This window comes from Dama dama, chromosome X (genome assembly GCF_033118175.1).
Source record: "Dama dama isolate Ldn47 chromosome X, ASM3311817v1, whole genome shotgun sequence".
In the NCBI taxonomy this organism is placed as follows: Eukaryota; Metazoa; Chordata; class Mammalia; order Artiodactyla; family Cervidae; genus Dama; species Dama dama.
In genome coordinates, this window is record NC_083714.1 from 105,930,660 (window position 1) to 105,947,140 (window position 16,481).

General features: G+C 40.9%; 1 protein-coding gene across 4 annotated transcripts in view; it reads left to right on the forward strand.

Annotated features, from left to right (window-relative positions):
• Positions 1-259: 259 nt before the first annotated feature.
• MTMR8 (myotubularin related protein 8) overlaps positions 260-16,481 on the forward strand; it is a 251,889-nt gene continuing 235,667 nt past the window's right edge. For all 4 annotated transcript variants that reach the window (XM_061136098.1, XM_061136100.1, XM_061136096.1 and 1 more), the window contains exon 1: positions 260-385. In XM_061136098.1, the coding sequence (XP_060992081.1) occupies positions 362-385 (24 nt within the window). In that variant the 5' untranslated portion in view covers positions 260-361. The remainder of the gene's footprint in view (positions 386-16,481) is intronic.

Sequence of the window (16,481 nt, forward strand, 5' to 3'; positions counted from 1 at the left end):
AAAAATAGCAAACCACTCCAGTATTCTTGCCTGGAGAATCCCATGGGCAGAGGAGCCTGGTGGGTTATAATCCAATGGGTTGCTAAGAGTCGGATGTGACTGAGCAAACACCCCTACCAAAAGAATGGCGTTTTGACAGGATCGCCCAAAGAAAAGGGCATTGCCAGGGAGCAAGATGGCGTTAGCGGCCCAAGGCGAAGTGTCGCGAGAGAAGCCTCCGCGAGGATCAGGTGACGAGAGCTTGCAGCACGAGAGGGAGGGCGGGGGCTAGAACCAGGGTTGGGCAAGAAGGCTGCTAGAACCGTGGTGGCGGCAGCAGCCTGAGTTGCACTAAGGCTTTGGGGTGTGGGGAGCCGCGGTCATGGACCATATCACGGTGCCCAAGGTAAGGAGAAGAAATCGGCGAGGCTGGGAGTCGGGAATTCCCGCTCCATGCTCATCCGCAAGCCCAGGTACACCCTCTCAACCCTTAGGGTGCTCTTTGACGCCCTCTTCCGCGCAGGACCAGAGTAATATTCCTCGGTTCACACCCCGTTTCACCCAATCTGAACTTTCTTCTCCTTGGGAGCTGCCTGCAGGCGGCTGCGGCGCACAAAGGAGAGGTGGTTCTGTACCAACCGTTCTCTCACTTGACGCCGCCTCCGCGCTGGGTCCCTCTCTGTTCTGTCTCCTCCGACCCCAGCTCCTCCTGGCTCCGCAGCGGTTACCTCATACACCCCTTTACTCCAGCCTTTTATACAGACTTGCTGCACTTGTAACAGCCTTTCTTGAATACCCCGCGTGGCATTGCCTCCCAGAGGGTTACTTCCTTTATCTAGAGTTTCCCTGCCCTCCTCTTGACTCCGGCCCGCCTCTTGACTTCTGCCCCAAGGGTTGCTCAGACCATCATTCCAGCTCCCCAGCTTGCGTGTGTGGGTTTGGGGGCAAAAACATCTGTCCAGCCCCAAGCTGGGCTATAGAAAAGAGGTGTAACAGAGTGGACCTGGTTCTGCTCATCCAGGAAGAAAAACCGTAGAGGTGACAATGCTAGGCCAGTCAGTGTCTGCGTACAGCTGACCCTAGTTAGAGCCTCTTCTACGTCTTTTCTTTCCAGACACTACTCTTTATTTCCCCAACTCCAGCTTCTTTCTTTTCTAATTCACTTCCTTCCTGTCAGTTTTCTTTCTACTATCAGGCTCAGAACAGGGAAGGGTTACAACTAGTTTGTGCTTAATTTTTTCTATCGATCGTAGAAGATATGGCCCAGGCTAATTTAAATCCGCATCAAACATAAGGATTACTAACTGTGAAGAGGCAAAAAGGTAGTTTATTTGGGGCCTTAGAATTGCAATTCAGGGATCACAGAAAGTCTAGAAGAAACCAGAATAGTGTCCCACAAGGGGAAAATGGCTAGGGTTTTTTTTACAGGAAGAGGGAAGTCAATGCAGGGTTATGCAAGTTGTTTACCAACAATTTGGATTGGAGGGTAAAATTATTCTATACATAAGATTGAGTTATGGAATGCATCTCAGTCATTACTAGGGACAGTTGTGTTTTCTTAGGAAGATGAAGTCTAGTTCTTAACATCAATCTTTGCTTTTAGCAACTCAGCAACTATTCAGCAGTTTTAATTTAGAGTGTTCAGCAAAAGTCCAGCATTGGTAGCAAACACGGAGGTCTTCAGGTCACGTCTTCGTCATTCATGACATAGTTATTTTCACATCTCCCCCTTTTGCCCATGCCTTTTCCTGAAGAAAACATCATTGGAGCAATTCTTATTCCCATATAGCCAGAATTTGTTGTCTGCTCCAGGTCCATCATGTCCTTTAGAGGGTGGTTTGTGAATGAATCAGTGGATACATTGGAAAATTCACTGGAAGCAACATGATGTTGTGCTGCCTCAAGTATACCGAGTTGGATGAGTATCAGCTGAGCAGTAGAATGGTTAAGTATAGAAGTAATCAATTTAAGCAAGCACTTTATCACTATAAAGAAGCTGACAGCAGTTATTAAGAGTAATAACCCAGTTTGCAAAACAGTTTTGAACCAAGATCCAATGTTTGAGCGTAACCAACTAAACAAACCAAACATTAGGGAAGTATTAAGACTATCAGAATGAAGTCAAGTGACCTTGTTTTGTAAGGTTCCAATTTGAGTTTCTACTACACAAGAGGCATTTATCCAGGTACAACAGGTGGTATTTAAGATGACACAGACATTTCCAAGTTCTGCTAGAAGGTAACCCAAAGAAAAACTTTAATCTAACACAATATGAGCAAGCAAATTCAGGGAGTCTTTTTGGGCACTTAATGTTTTAGCTGTGGCATTAGCTGTGTCTGCTGTGATAGCAGAGAGGTTTTGAATAATTTTGTCAGTGGCGCCAACTCCCCGTGTGGTTTAAATAAATCTTGGGAACCTTTGAAATCCCTCAGAAGGGGTTTCTTGGCAGAGGCAGAAAGTAGACTATGTGCCATTTGGTAATTTATGAAAAATTTAACGGTCAAATGAACTATTAAAAGTCCTAGGGCATTAGAACCTGGTGTTAGGGCATTGAGGCAGGATATGCTCTAGGTGGCGACCTTCCAACCACAAATACATAGATGGAGGGCTTCCCCAGTGGCTCAAATGGTAAAATGTCTGCCTGCAATGCGGGAGACCTGGGTCCGATTCCTGGGTCGGGAAGATTCCCTGGAGAAGGCAGTGGCAACCCACTCCAGTACTCTTGCCTGGAAAATTCCATGGATGGAGGAGACTGGTAGGCTACAGTCCATGGGGTCACAAAGAGTTGGACACAACTGAGCAACTTCACTGGAGCACAGAGAAAGGAGATGTCAAAGGTGAAATTCAACCATGGGCTGGTTATATATGAGCAGCCTAGAAGCCTTCCTTGTTGGAATGTATGGGGGTTATCATGAGAATATATTTTGTTGTTGAACAGTGAAATAAAAGTGGGTATTTGGAAGTTGGATCTCTTGTTTCTGGATAACCACAGGGCCTAATTGGAACACATATTCCTAAGGAACTGTTTGGGGGGTGGGGTATCTGGTTCTAAACAAGGAAAACAAGGAAAGGGAACTGTGGATTCCAGTAGATGAGTTCTGAATAACATATGGTAGAGAGTTACCAGTAAGATTAGAGATAGCCAAAGCAAGGGGATCCCAATATTCAACGAATGATTAGGGTGCTGATGGCATATCCAACAGTTTGTTAGATTTCCTCCAGTGGCTAGACTTTTGGAAATTCATTACTTAGGCATTTACAAAATGCATTTCCAGATAAGGCATTACCTTCCCAGGTATAGAGAGTCCAGATGGATTTTAAGAGAGCTAATAATATAACTCTAGCAAAAATTATCCCAGGAAAAGTCAGCCATTTTAATATAAAGAGGACTAAGGGTAACTCATGGCCTTGGTGAGTGAAAGGATCCCAAGTGAAATAGAGTAATTAAATGGCCAAGAATTGGAGCCACAGGCTTATTCCCAGCAGAGTTAATATAAGATAGAATTACCATTCATGGAGGATGCCTACTCTATGTAGTAGGGCAAAGTGCATTAATAAAATTGTAGCTTCAACGAGGAGTCCCCAAGATTCAATTGTCCAGTCCTTTATAGTCAAAATTGAAGAACCAAAGGACCAGGGTCACTTCCTCTAAATGTTCATTTCTGGCCATAAACCTATTCATGAAAAATTTCGCTCCGTGACAATATGTCTATAAGAAAGAGAAGCAAGTTGATGGATCATCAATTATTACATAATGAAGGAGATGTAACAACTGTATGATGGTAGCAATTAGAACAAGGTTAACTTGAGGGATTTCATTGATGGGGATCAGGGAGAGTACCAGCCTTGTCCAAGGGAAAAGGGATGTCTTGGGAAAGCCATCCACATTAGGGGTCATTTGCCTCACTTCTGGGTCAGTTTTAATGAGACTTTGACAATAATGTAAAAGATCCCCCTTTACTAGAAGGGGATTATATAGTCCTAAGTCAAGAATCATGGATTTTTCAATAACTTTTTCAAATGGTGACAGTTTGTGTTTTCCATAGGGTATAGATATTAAGTTTAATAGAACTATGTGTAGCAATTTAGGCCAAGGAAGGCCTATAGCCACAGAGATTTTTGCCGGTTGAGTTTTGATTACGTCTTTGTTTCTTTCTGCTGGACCAGAAGATTGAGGGTGATAGTTACAGTGGAAATGTAGTAGAGGCTAGATTTTACAAATAGCGTTTAGAATTTGTACAATGAAATGAGCACCGTTATCACTATGTGATTCCAGGGGAATTCCCTCAGTAGGAATAATCCTTTTCAACAGTGTTTTGGCTACTGTAAGGGGAGTTACTCATCTGCAAGGAGAAGCTTCCACCCAATGGGATTACATGCATACTATCATCAGAACATATTTGCATCCCTGAAAGGGAGATAGTGAGGTAAAATCCACTTGCCAGATTTCAAAAGGACCAGGAAGCAAAGGAAAGTGGCTGTGAGAAGTTTGAATAGGTATTTCTGGGTTCTACTTAGGACAAATCTGACACCTCTGACATATTTCAGCCATTACTTTGGGAGAAGGTTTCCAAAAGTATTGTTTTTCCCAGGCTGTCATTTTATCGGTTCCCACAATGAGTAATGTATTAATTTTAGTGTAGTTTCTTGAGTGACTTCACAAAGAGTAGAGTGGCGATTTAGCATATACCAAAGCCCAGTATGTTGATCAAATGTGCATCACTCAGAAACTCGTCTCTGTTCCTTAGATGGGTAGCAGGTGTCCTCCCAAGTATGGAGCTTGAATCTTGTAATGCTGCTGCCTTATCAGCTCTATTGGCCTGTCAATTCCCCTTTCCTTCTTCAGTGTTGTCTTTGGAGTGTCTCCAGACTTATAATTGCCAGTTATAGCAGCTAAAACAAAGGACCCATTTATTTTTATGGGAGTATAATCGCTTTACAATATTATGTTAGTTTCTGCTGCACAATGAAGTGAATCAACCGTATTTATACCTATATCCTCTCCCTCTTGGACCTTCCTCCCGCCTCCCCCGCCGCATCCCACCAATCTAGGTTATCACAGAGCACTGAGCTGGACTCTCTTTGCTACACTGCAGGTTCCCACTAGCTATCGATTTTGCACATGGTAGTACATTTATGTCAAACCTAATCTTCCAGATCATCCCAGCCTCACCTTTCTGCCTGTGTCCACATGTCCATTCCCTACATCTGCCTCTTTATTCCTGCCCTGGACCTAAGTTTATTGGTGCGATTTCTCTAGATTCCACATACATGTGTTAATATATGACACTTTTTCTCTTTCTGACTTACTGCACTCTGTATGACAGAATCTAGGTTCATCCACATCTCTACAAATGACCCAATTTTATTCCTTTTTATGGCGGACTAATATTCCAATGTGGATATGTACCACATCTTCTTTATTCATTTATCTATTGATGGGCACTTAGATTGTTTCCATGTCCTGACTGCTGTAAGTAGAGCTGCAATGAACACTGGGGTACATGTGTCTTTTTGAATTATGTTTTTTCTCAGGGTATATCCCCAGTAGTGGATTTGCTAGGTTGTATGGTAGTTCTATGTTTAGTGTTTTAAGGAACCTCCATACTGTTCTCCATAGAGGCTGTATCAATTTACATTCTCACCTACAGTGCAAGAGGATTCCCTTTTCTCCTCACCATTTCCAGCATTTGCTGTTTGTAGATTTTTTGATGATGACTGTTCTGGCTGGTGTGACATAAAACCTCAGGGTAGTTTATATATATATATATATATGTGTGTGTGTGTGTGTGTATTTTTGGTTGTACTGGGTTTTCATCGCTGCATGCAGACTTTTTCTAGTTGTAGTGAATGGGGGCTACTCTTTGTTGTGGTGTACAGGCTTCTCATTGCAGTGGCTTCTCTTGTGGAGCACAGACTCTAGGCACACAGACTTAAGTAGTTGCAGTACGTGGGCTCAGTAGTTGTGGCTCTTGGGCTCTACAGTGGGAGTTCAGTAGTTGTGGTACATGGCCTTTAGGTGCTTCATGGCATGTGGAATTCTTCTGTGGCAGGGATTGAACTGATGTCCTCTGCATTAGCAGGTGGTTTCCCATCCACTGTACCAACAGGGAAGTCTCTCATTGTAGTTTTGATTTGCATTTCTCTAATAATTTGTGATGTCGAATATCTTGTCATTTGCTTCTAGGCCATCTGTATGTCATCTTAGGAGAAATGTCTATTTGTGTCTTCTGCCCATTTTTTCATTGGGCTGTTTTTTTTTTTTTTTTTTTTTGACATTGAACTGCATGAGTTGTTTGTATATTTTAGAAGTTAATTCTTTATCCATTGTTTTGTTTGCAAATATATTTTCTGATCCTGAGGGTTGTCTTCTCGTCTTCTTTATGGTTTCCTAGGCTGTGCAAAAGATATTAATTAGGTCCCACTTGCTTATTTTTTCTTTTTCTTTTTTGAGGGTTTTAAATTTATGTATTTTAATTGGAAGATAATTACTTTACAATATTGTGATGGCTCTAGTCTAGGAGATGAGTAAAAAAAAATCTTGCTGTGATTTATGTCAGAGTTTTTTCCTATGTTTTCCTCTAAGTGTTTTATAGTGTTCACCATATATTTAGATCTTTAAACCATTTTGTGTTTATTTTTATGTACAGTGCTAGGTAGTGTTCTAATTTCATTCTTTTACATGTAGCTGGCCAGTTTTCCCAGCACTGAATAGACTGTCTTTTCTCCTTTGTATGTTCTTGCCTCCTTTGTCATAGATTAGGTGGCCATAGGTGTGTGAGTTTATCTCTGGGCTTTCTGTCCTGTACTACTGATCTATATTTCTGTTTTTGTGCCAAAACCATACTGTCTTGATTACTACAGCTTTATAGTATAGTCTGAAGTTAGGGAGCATAATTCCTCTAGCTCTGTTTTTCTTTCTCAAGATTGTTTTGTTAGTGGCTTTTGTGTTTTCATGCAAATTGTAATTTTTTTTTAATTCTATGAAAAATGCCTTTGGTAATTTGATAGAGATCTCATTGAATCTATAGATTGCTTTGGGCAGTATAGTCATTTTCAAATATTGCTTCTTCCCATCCAAGAACATGGTGTATCTCTTCATCTGTTTGTGTTATCTTTGATTTCTTTCATTGGTGTTTTATAGTTTTGAGTACAGGTGTTTTGGCTCATTAGGTAGGTTTATCCCTAGGTATTTTTTTTCCTTTTTATTGCAATAGTAAATGGGGTTGTTTCCTTAATTTCCCTTTCTGATCTTTCATTGTTAGTCTATAGGAAGGCAAGAGATCTTTATGCATTAATTTTGTATCCTGCAACTTTTCCAAATTCATTGATTAACTCTAGTAGTTTTCTGGTGACATCTTTAAGCTTTTCTATGTATAGTATCATGTCATCTACAAACAGTGACAGTTTGACTTCTTTTCCAATTTGGATTCCTTTCATTTGTTTTTCTTCTCTGATTGCCATGGTTAGGGCTTCCAAAACTATGTTGAATAATAGTGACGAGAGTGCATATCCTTGTCTTGTTCCTGATCTTAGAGGAAATGCTTTCAGTTTTTCAGCTTTGAGAATGATGTTTACTGTGTTTGTCATATATGGTCATTATTACGTGGAGGCAGATTCCCTCTATGCTCAATTTCTAGAAAGTTTTATCATAAATGGGTGTTGAATTTGTTAAAAGCTTTTTCTGCATCTATTGGGATCATCATATGGTTTCTGTTCTTTAATTTGTTAATATAGTGTATCACATGGATTAATTTGCATATATTGAAAAATCTTCACATCCCTGGGATTAATCTCACTTGATCATGTTGTATGATCTTTTTAATGTGCTGTTGGATTCTGTTTGTTATTATTTAGTTGAGGATTTTTAGCATCTATATTTATCAGTGATATTGGTCTGTAACTTTCTTTCTTTCAGATGTCTTTTTCTGGTTTTGGTATCAGGGTGATGGTGGCCTTGTAGAATGAGTTTGGGAGTTTTCCTCCTTCTGTAATTATTTGGAAGAGTTTGAGAGGTTAGGTGTTATTTCTTCTCTAAATGTTTGATAGAATTTGCTTGTTAAGTCCTCTGGTTCTGGGCTTTTGTTTGTTGGAAGATTTTAAATTATACTTTCAATTTCGTTATGTTGTATTGGTTTGTTTATATCTTCTAATTCTTCCTGATTCAGTCTTTGGCAGTTGTACCTTTCTTAGAATTTGTTCATTTCTTCCAGGTTGTCCATTTTGTTGTCATTTAGTTGCTTATGAATAGTATCTTATGATCCTTAGTATTTCTGTCGTTTCAGTTGTAATTTCTTTTTCATTTCTAATTTTACTGATTTGAATTCTCCCCCCTTCTTGATGATTCTGTGTCATTTTATTAATTTTATCTTAAAGAATCAGCTTTTAGTTTTTGCTATTATCTTTGCTATTATCTTTATTTCTATTTCACTTATTTCTGCTATGATCTTTATGACTTCTTTCCTTCTACTAATTTTGGAGTATTTTTTGTTCTTCTTTCTCTAGTGGCTTCAAATGTAAGGTTAATATTGTTTATATGATGTTTTACTTGTTTTTTGGGGTGAGATTAAATTGCTATAAACTTCCCTCTTAGAACTGCTTTTGCTGCATCCCATAGGTTTTGGGTTGTCATGTTTTCATTATCATTTGTTTTCATGTATTTTTAATTTTCTCTGATTTTTTTAGTGATCTCTTGGATATTCAGCAGCACAGTGTTACAAACTTCCATGTGTCTGTATTTTCTTCAGTTTTTTCCCCCCTGTGATTGATTTCTAATTTCAAGGTATTGTGGTTAGAAAAGAGTCTTGATACAATTTCAATTTTCTTAAATTTTCTAAGGCTTGGTTTTTGACCTATGATATGATCTATCCTGGAGAATGTTCCATGGGCACTTGAGAAGAAAGTGTATTCTTCTGCTTTTGGGTGGATTGTCCTATAAATATCAATTAAATTTTTCTAGTCGATTGTGTCATTTAAAGCTTCTGTTTTCTTATTAATTTTATGTCTGGATGATCTGTCCATTGGGGTGGTAAATTCCCCCACCATTATCATGTTACTGTCAATTTCCCCTTTTACAACTGTTAGCATTTTCCTTGTGTATTGAGGTGCTCCTATGTTGGGTGCATAAATATTTATCATTGTTATATCTTCTTAGATTGATCCCTTGATCATTATGTAGTGTCCTTCCTTATTTGTTGTAATAGTCTTTATTTTAAAGTGTATTTTAACTGATAAGAGAATTGCTACTTCAGATTTCTTTTGATTTACATGGAGTATCTTTTTCCATCCTCTCACATTCTGTCTGTATGTATTCTTAGGTCTGAAGTGGGTCTCTTGTAGACAGCTACACACTATATATATAGTATCCATTCAGCCAGTCTTTGTCTTTTCGTTGGAGCATTTAATCTATTTACATTTAAGGTAATTATTGATATGTAAGTTTCTATTACCGTTTTTATAACTGTTCTGGGTTTGTTTTTGTAGGTTGTTTTCTTCTCTTTTGCTTCCTGTTTATGGAAATTTCTTTAGCACTTGTTGTGAATCTGGTCTGGTGGTGCCGAATTCTCATAGCTTTTGCTTCTCTGTAATGCTTTTGATTTCTCTGTTGAATCTGAATGAGATCCTTGTTGGGTAGAATAATCTTGATTGTAAGTTTTTCTGTTTCATCACTTTAAATATATCCTGCCACTCCCTTCTGGCCTGCAGAGTTTCTGCTGAGAAATCAGTTAACCTTATGGGGATTCCTTTGTATGTTATATTTTTTTGCTTTTCCTTTGTTGCTTTTGACATTTTTTTCTTTGTATTTAGTTTTTGTTAGTTTGATTATGTGTCTTCTTGTGTTTCTTCTAGGGTTTATCCTGTGTGGGACTCTCTGCTATTTCTGTATTTGGGAGAGTATTTTCTTTCCCATTTTAGGGAATGTTTTGGCGATAAACTCTTCAAATATTTTCTCAATCCTTTCTCTTTCTTGTCTTCTCCTGGGACCCCTATAATTTGAATGTTGGTGTGTTTAATGTTGTCACACAGATGTCTGTGAGACTGTCTTCAATTTTCTTCATTCTTTTTTCTTATTTTGCTCCTTGGCAGTTTTTTACCACTATTCTTTCAGTTCACTTATTCATTCTTCTGCTTCAATTAAGCTGCTATTGATTCCTTCTAGTGATTTTTTCTTTTCATTTCAGCTACTGGGTTGTTTGCTTTCCCAGGTAGCTCAGTGGTAAAACATCTGCCTGTCAGTGCAGGAACTGCAGGGGCTTCAGGTTTGATCCCTTGGTCAGGAAGATCCCCTGAAGAAGGAAATGACAATCCACTCCAGTATTCTTGCTTGGCAAAATCCCATGAACAGAGGAGCCTGGCAGGCTACAGTCCATAGGGTCACAAAGAGTCAGACATGACTGACTGAGCTTGCCCACATTGAGTTGTTTATCACTGCTTGTTTGTTCTTTAGTTCTTCTTGGCTCTTGTTAAACATTTGTTGAATTTTCTTGATCTGTTGCCTCCATTCTATTTCTGAGATTATGGATCATCATCAGTCATCATTCTGAATTCTTTTTCAGGTAGGTTGCATATTTCCTCTTCATTTATTTGGTCTTATAGGTTTTTACCTTGTTCCTTTGTCTGTAACCTATTTTTTTGTTGTCTCATTTTGTTGTTGTTGTTGTTGTTTGCTTTTTTGATGGATAGGGCTGTGTTCCTGTCTTACTGGTTTGGCCTGAGACATTTAGCATTAGAGTTTTCAGGTGGTTGCATAGAGCCAGGTCTCAGTGCTGAGATGAGGACCTCTAGGAGAACTCATGGTAATTAATAATCCCTGGGGTCTAAGGTTCTCAATTCGTCCAGTGGCTTGAAGTCAGTTCTCCCACCACAGGAGCTTAGGCCTGACTCTTGGCCTGGAAACCAAGATTCCACAAGCTATGCAGTGCAGAAGAAAAAGAGCCAATCAATAACAAAGAATAAAAAACATAATTAGAAAAATAAAAATATATATATGAGAAGAAAAATATAAATGAAACAGCAACAAGCACACAGCAGCAATAAATAAATAAATAATTTTTTAAAAGGGCCAGAAAAGGCCTTGACTGTGGGGTGGTGGTGCTTATGCAGGACTGGAGTCTGGGCCTGGGGACTGGGGCTTAGGGGGTTGTCTAGGTTCAGAACCAGTGCTGCAGGAAGAGGCCCTATGGTGGCTTTTGAGGGTGTGGCTTAGTCTTAGCACAGTTGGAGGGGGCCTTAGAGGGTAGAGGTTTAGGTCAGGGACCCCAGCAGACTTGCTTGGGCCCAAGCAGGCAGGGGAAATACTGGCTGCTCCCCTCCAATCCCCACAAAGTCTTTCCTAGTCCCTGCTGATCCCATCAGCATGGGTGGGTCACTGTCAGTGTGGGAGCCCTTCCCCTCCGCCAGCCACCCCTTAAAGGCACCCTTCTGTCTCTCTTCTAGTTTTTTTACCCCATTACCCCCTTGACTCCTTAGATGTGGGGTATCTCCTCTTGGCCACTCACCACTCCAGCGCTGTGCAGCCACCAAGGTCAGGAGCAGGGACCATGAGGAGATAACCCATATCCAAAGTCAGGAGCGAGGGCCGTGAAGAGATACCCCATGTCCAAGGTCAGAGAAACTCCAGTAAGACAGTAGTCACTGAGAGAGGGCATCAGAGGGCAGACAGAAATCACAATCACAGAAAACTAACCAATCTAATCACATGGACCACAGCCTTGTCTAATTCAATGAAGCTATGAGCCATGCCATGTAGGGCCATCCAAGATAGACGGGTCATGATGGAGAGTTCAGACAAAATGTGGTCCACTGGAGAAGGGAATGGCGAACCACTTCAGTATTCTGGCCTTGAGAACCTCATGAGTAGTATGAAAAGGCAAAAAGATAGGACACTGAAAGATGAACTCCCCAGGTCAGTAGGTGCCCAACATGCTACTGGAGATCAGTGGAGAAATAATTCCAGAAAGAATGGAGTGACAGAGCCAAAGCAAAGACAACATCCTGTTGTGGGTGTGGCTGATGATGGAAGCAAGGTCCAATGCTGTAAAGAGCAATATTGCATAGGAACCTGGAATTTTAGGCCCATGAATCAAGGCAAATTGGAAGTGGTCAGACAGGAGATGGCAAGAGTGAATGTCGACATTCTAGGAATCAGTGAACTAAAATGGACTGGAAAGGGTGAATTTAACTCAGATGACCATCGTATCTACTACTGTGGGCAAGAATCCCTTAGAAGAAGTGGAGTAGCCATCATAGTCAACAAAAGAGTCTGACATGCAGTACTTGGATGCAATCTCAGGAATGACAGAATGATCTCTGTTCATTTCCAAGGCAAACCATTCAATGTCACGGTAATCCAAGTCTATGCCCCGACCAGTAATGCTGAAGAAGCTGAAGTTGAACGTTTCTATGAACACCTACAAGACCTTTTAGAACTAATATCCACAATAGATATCCTTTTCATTATAGGGAATGGGAATGCAAAAGTAGGAAGTCAAGAAACACCTGGACTAACAGGCAAATTTGGCCTTGGAGTACGGAATGAAGCAGGGCAAAATCTCATTGAGTTTTACCAAGAGAATGCACTGGTCATAGCAAACACCCTCTTCCAAAAACACAAGAGAAGACTCTACACATGGTCATCACCAGATGATCAACACCAAAATCTGATTGATTATATTCTTTAGAGCCAAAGAAGGAGAAGCTTTATAGAGTCAGCAAAAGCAAGACCAGGAGCTGACTGTGGCTCAGATCATGAACTTCTTATTGTCAAATTCAGACTTAAATTGAAGAAAGTAGGAAATACCACTAGACCATTCAGGTATGACTTAAATCAAATCCCTTACGATTGTACAGTGAAAGTGGGAAAAAATATTTAAGGGACTAGATCTGATAGAGTGCCTGATGAACTATGGATGGAGGTTCATGACATTGTACAGGGGACAGGGATCAAAACCATACCCAAGAAAAAGAAATGCAAAAAAGCAAAATGGCTGTGTGAGGAGGCCTTACAAATAGCTGTGAAAAGAAGAGAAGCCAAAAGCAAAGGAGAAAAGGAAAGATGTACTCATTTGAATGCAGAGTTCCAAAGAATAGCAAGGAAAGATAAGAAAGCCTTCCTCAGTGATCAGTGCAAAGAAATCGCGGAAAACAATAGAATGGGAAGGACTAGAGATCTCTTCAAGAAGGTTAGAGATACCAAGGTAACATTTCGTGCAAAGATGGGCTAGATAAAGGACAGAAATGGTATGGACCTAACAGAAGCAGAAGATATTAAAAAGAGGTGGCAAGAATACACAGAAGAACTGTACAAAAAAAAGATCTTCACGACCCAGATCATCACGATGGTGTGATCACTCACCTAGAGCCAGACTTCCTGGAATGTGAATTCAGGTGGGCCTTAGAAAGCATCACTACGAACAAAGCTAGTGGAGGTGATGGAATTCCAGTTGAGCTATTTCAAATTCTAAAAGATGATGCTGTGAAAGTGCTGCACTCAGTATGCCAACACACTTGGAAAACTCAGCAGTGGTCACAGGACTGGAAAAGGTCAGTTTTCATTCCAATCCCAAAGAAAGGCAATGCCAAAGAATGTTAAAAAAATTGCCACACAACTGCACTCATCTCACACGCTAGTAAAGCAGTGCTCACAATTCTCCAAGCCAGGCTTCAGCAATACACTAACTGTGAACTTCCATATGTTCAAGCTGGTTTTAGAAAAGGCAGAGGAACCAGAAATCAGATTGCCAACATCAGCTGGATCATCGAAAAAGCAAGAGAGTTCCAGAAAAACATCTATTTCTGCTTTATTGGCTATGCCAAAGCCTTTGCCTTTGTGGATCACAATAAACTGTGGAAAATTCCAAAAGAGATGGGAATATCAGACCACCTGACCTGCCTCTTGAGAAACCTGTATGCAGGTCAGGAAGCAACAGTTAGAACTGGAGATGGAAAAACAGACTGGTTCCAAATAAGGAAAGGAGTATGTCAAGGCTGTATATTTTCACTTTGCTTGTTTAACTTATATTCAGAACGCATCATGATAAATGCTGGGCTTTATGAAGCACAAACTGGAATCAAGATTTCCAGGAGAAATATCAGTAACCTCAGATATGCAGATGACACCACCCTTATGGCTGAAAGTGAAGAAGAACTAAAGAGCCTATTGATGAAAGTGAAAGAGAGTGAAAATGTTGGCTTAAAGCTCAACATTCAGAAAACTAAGATCATGGCATGCGGTCCCATCACTTCATGGCAAATAGATGGGGAAACAGTGGAAACAGTGGCTGACTTTATTTTGGGGGCTCCAAAATCACTGCAGATGGTGATCGCAGCCATGAAAGTAAAAGACGCTTACTGCTTGGAAGTAACGTTATGGCCAACCTAGACAGCATATTAAAAAGCAGACATTACTTTGCCAACAAAGGTCTGTCTAGTCAAGGCTATGATTTTTCCAGTAGTCATGTATGGATGTGGGAGTTGGGCTATAAAGAAAGCTGAGTGCCGAAAAATTGATGCTTTTGAACTGTGGTGTTGGAGAAGACTCTTGAGAGTCCCTTGGACTGCAAGGAGATCCAACCAGTCTGTCCTAAAGCAGATCAGTCCTGAGTGTTCATTGGAAGGACTGATGCTGAACCTCCAATATTTTGGCCCCCTCATAGGAAGAACTGACTAATTGGAGAAGACCCTGATGGTGTCTGTTACAACCTGATGGACTCCCGGAGTTGGTGATGGACAGGGAGGCCTGGTATGCTGCAGCCCAAGTGGTTGCAAAGAGTCGGACACGACTGAGTGAACTGAACTGAACTGAACTCTTGCCTTGCCTCCAGGACCCTTGCAGCTGGAGGGGGCTCAGAAGTTGGAGGTTCAGGTTCTCCTGTTGTTCTAGTGGGCAGGGAAAATAATAGCCATTCCCCGCCCCTCCCCTGTCTCTGGAAAGTCTCAGTCCCTGCTGATCCCCTCATTGTGGGTGGGCATGGGAACCCCTCTGCTCCCTCAGCCACTCCTGAGGGACACTGGTCCCATCTCTCCTCTACTTTTCCTCACCCGTTCCCTCCCTTCCATGCCCCCAGGACCTGTGTAGCTGGAGAAGGCCTCGGAGAGCATAGGTTCATGCCTGCGTCCCAGCCTGCACTCTGGTGCCTGAGTAGTTCCCTTTTGATCCAGTAATCCCCCGAAGGTCTCTTCCTAACCCTGCTGATTCTCTTGCCATGAGTTGGCCCCTCTGAACATGGGAACCCCTTCCCTCTCTCAGCCACCTTTCAGGGTCACCAGTTCTATCTGACTTCCACTTCTCCTCCCTCCTACCTTTCCCCTACACCCTACCCAATTGTGTGAGGGTTCCTCTTATCTCCTTAGATGTCTGAGGTTCCTGGCCAGTGCCTGATAGGTGCCCTAGTTGTGAGGTGACACAAACTCTGTGTCCTCCTGCTCAACCAGTTTGTTCTGCCCTCTAAACGGGGCATTTTTAATTTAATATCCCCCTAAGGTCAAGAAATCTGTTTCCAAAGCATTCAAAAATTTTGAGCAACTCCAGAAGCATACTTGCTCTCAGTGTAAATGTTAATACATTTGCCAATGGCCAAAGTGCAGGTATGAGTGAGTGCATACAGTTCAGTATGCTAGGCTGAAGAATCAAAAGGCAGAGCATTGGATTCTGTTTAAGAGAAGGGAGTAGTGATACCATGTCAAGCTTTCAGATGTCCATCATTTCATAGGTAGAAGCCATCAGGGAACCAGTAAATATTAGGGTTGTCTAAAGGTGCTTCTTATAAATCTGGGTGTGGACCTAGTATATTCACATTATTTTTCAAGAAATCTCTAGAACTTTTTTTTTTTCCTGCAACACTGAAACTTTATTTACCAAACACTAATTTCCCCTCCTGCTTCCCTGGTGGCTCAGATAGTAAAGAATCTGCCTGCTAATGCAGGAGATACAGGTTTGATCCCTGGGTCTGGAAGATCCCCTGGAGAAGGGAATGGCTACCCACTCCAATACTATTGCCTGGAGAATTCCATGGACAGAGAAACCTTGGGGGCTACAGTCATGGGTTTGCAAAGAGTCAGACACTACTGAGTGACTAACACTAACTAACACTTATAGTACTTTACTGTTTACAAAGTGCTTTTCAAGCCACCCCTACCTGCTCTTAAAAATTTATATGAAGCTTTCCTAAAAGCAGATAACTTTTGGCTTGACTTCCAAGAAGCTGAAAACCAAATTTAGTGTTCAGTCATATTAACTACATTAGCCCTTGTATGTAGCATTAGTGCTTCCTCCTCCTTTTCATGGCTTTGATTTTTTGTTCTGATAACCTGATTGTAGAATTGTCTTTTATTATAAACCACCTCAAATTAATTTAGGAATGAGGCAAGGTCAAAATAAATCAATATAAAACTGGTAAAGTGTTTTTCTTTATCAAGGAAATGTATTTCTAGAGATGAGGGTCATACTCCTCTTCTGGTTCTCAGAAGTCTAAATTCAGTTGGCTTTGCTTTGATCCTTTCAA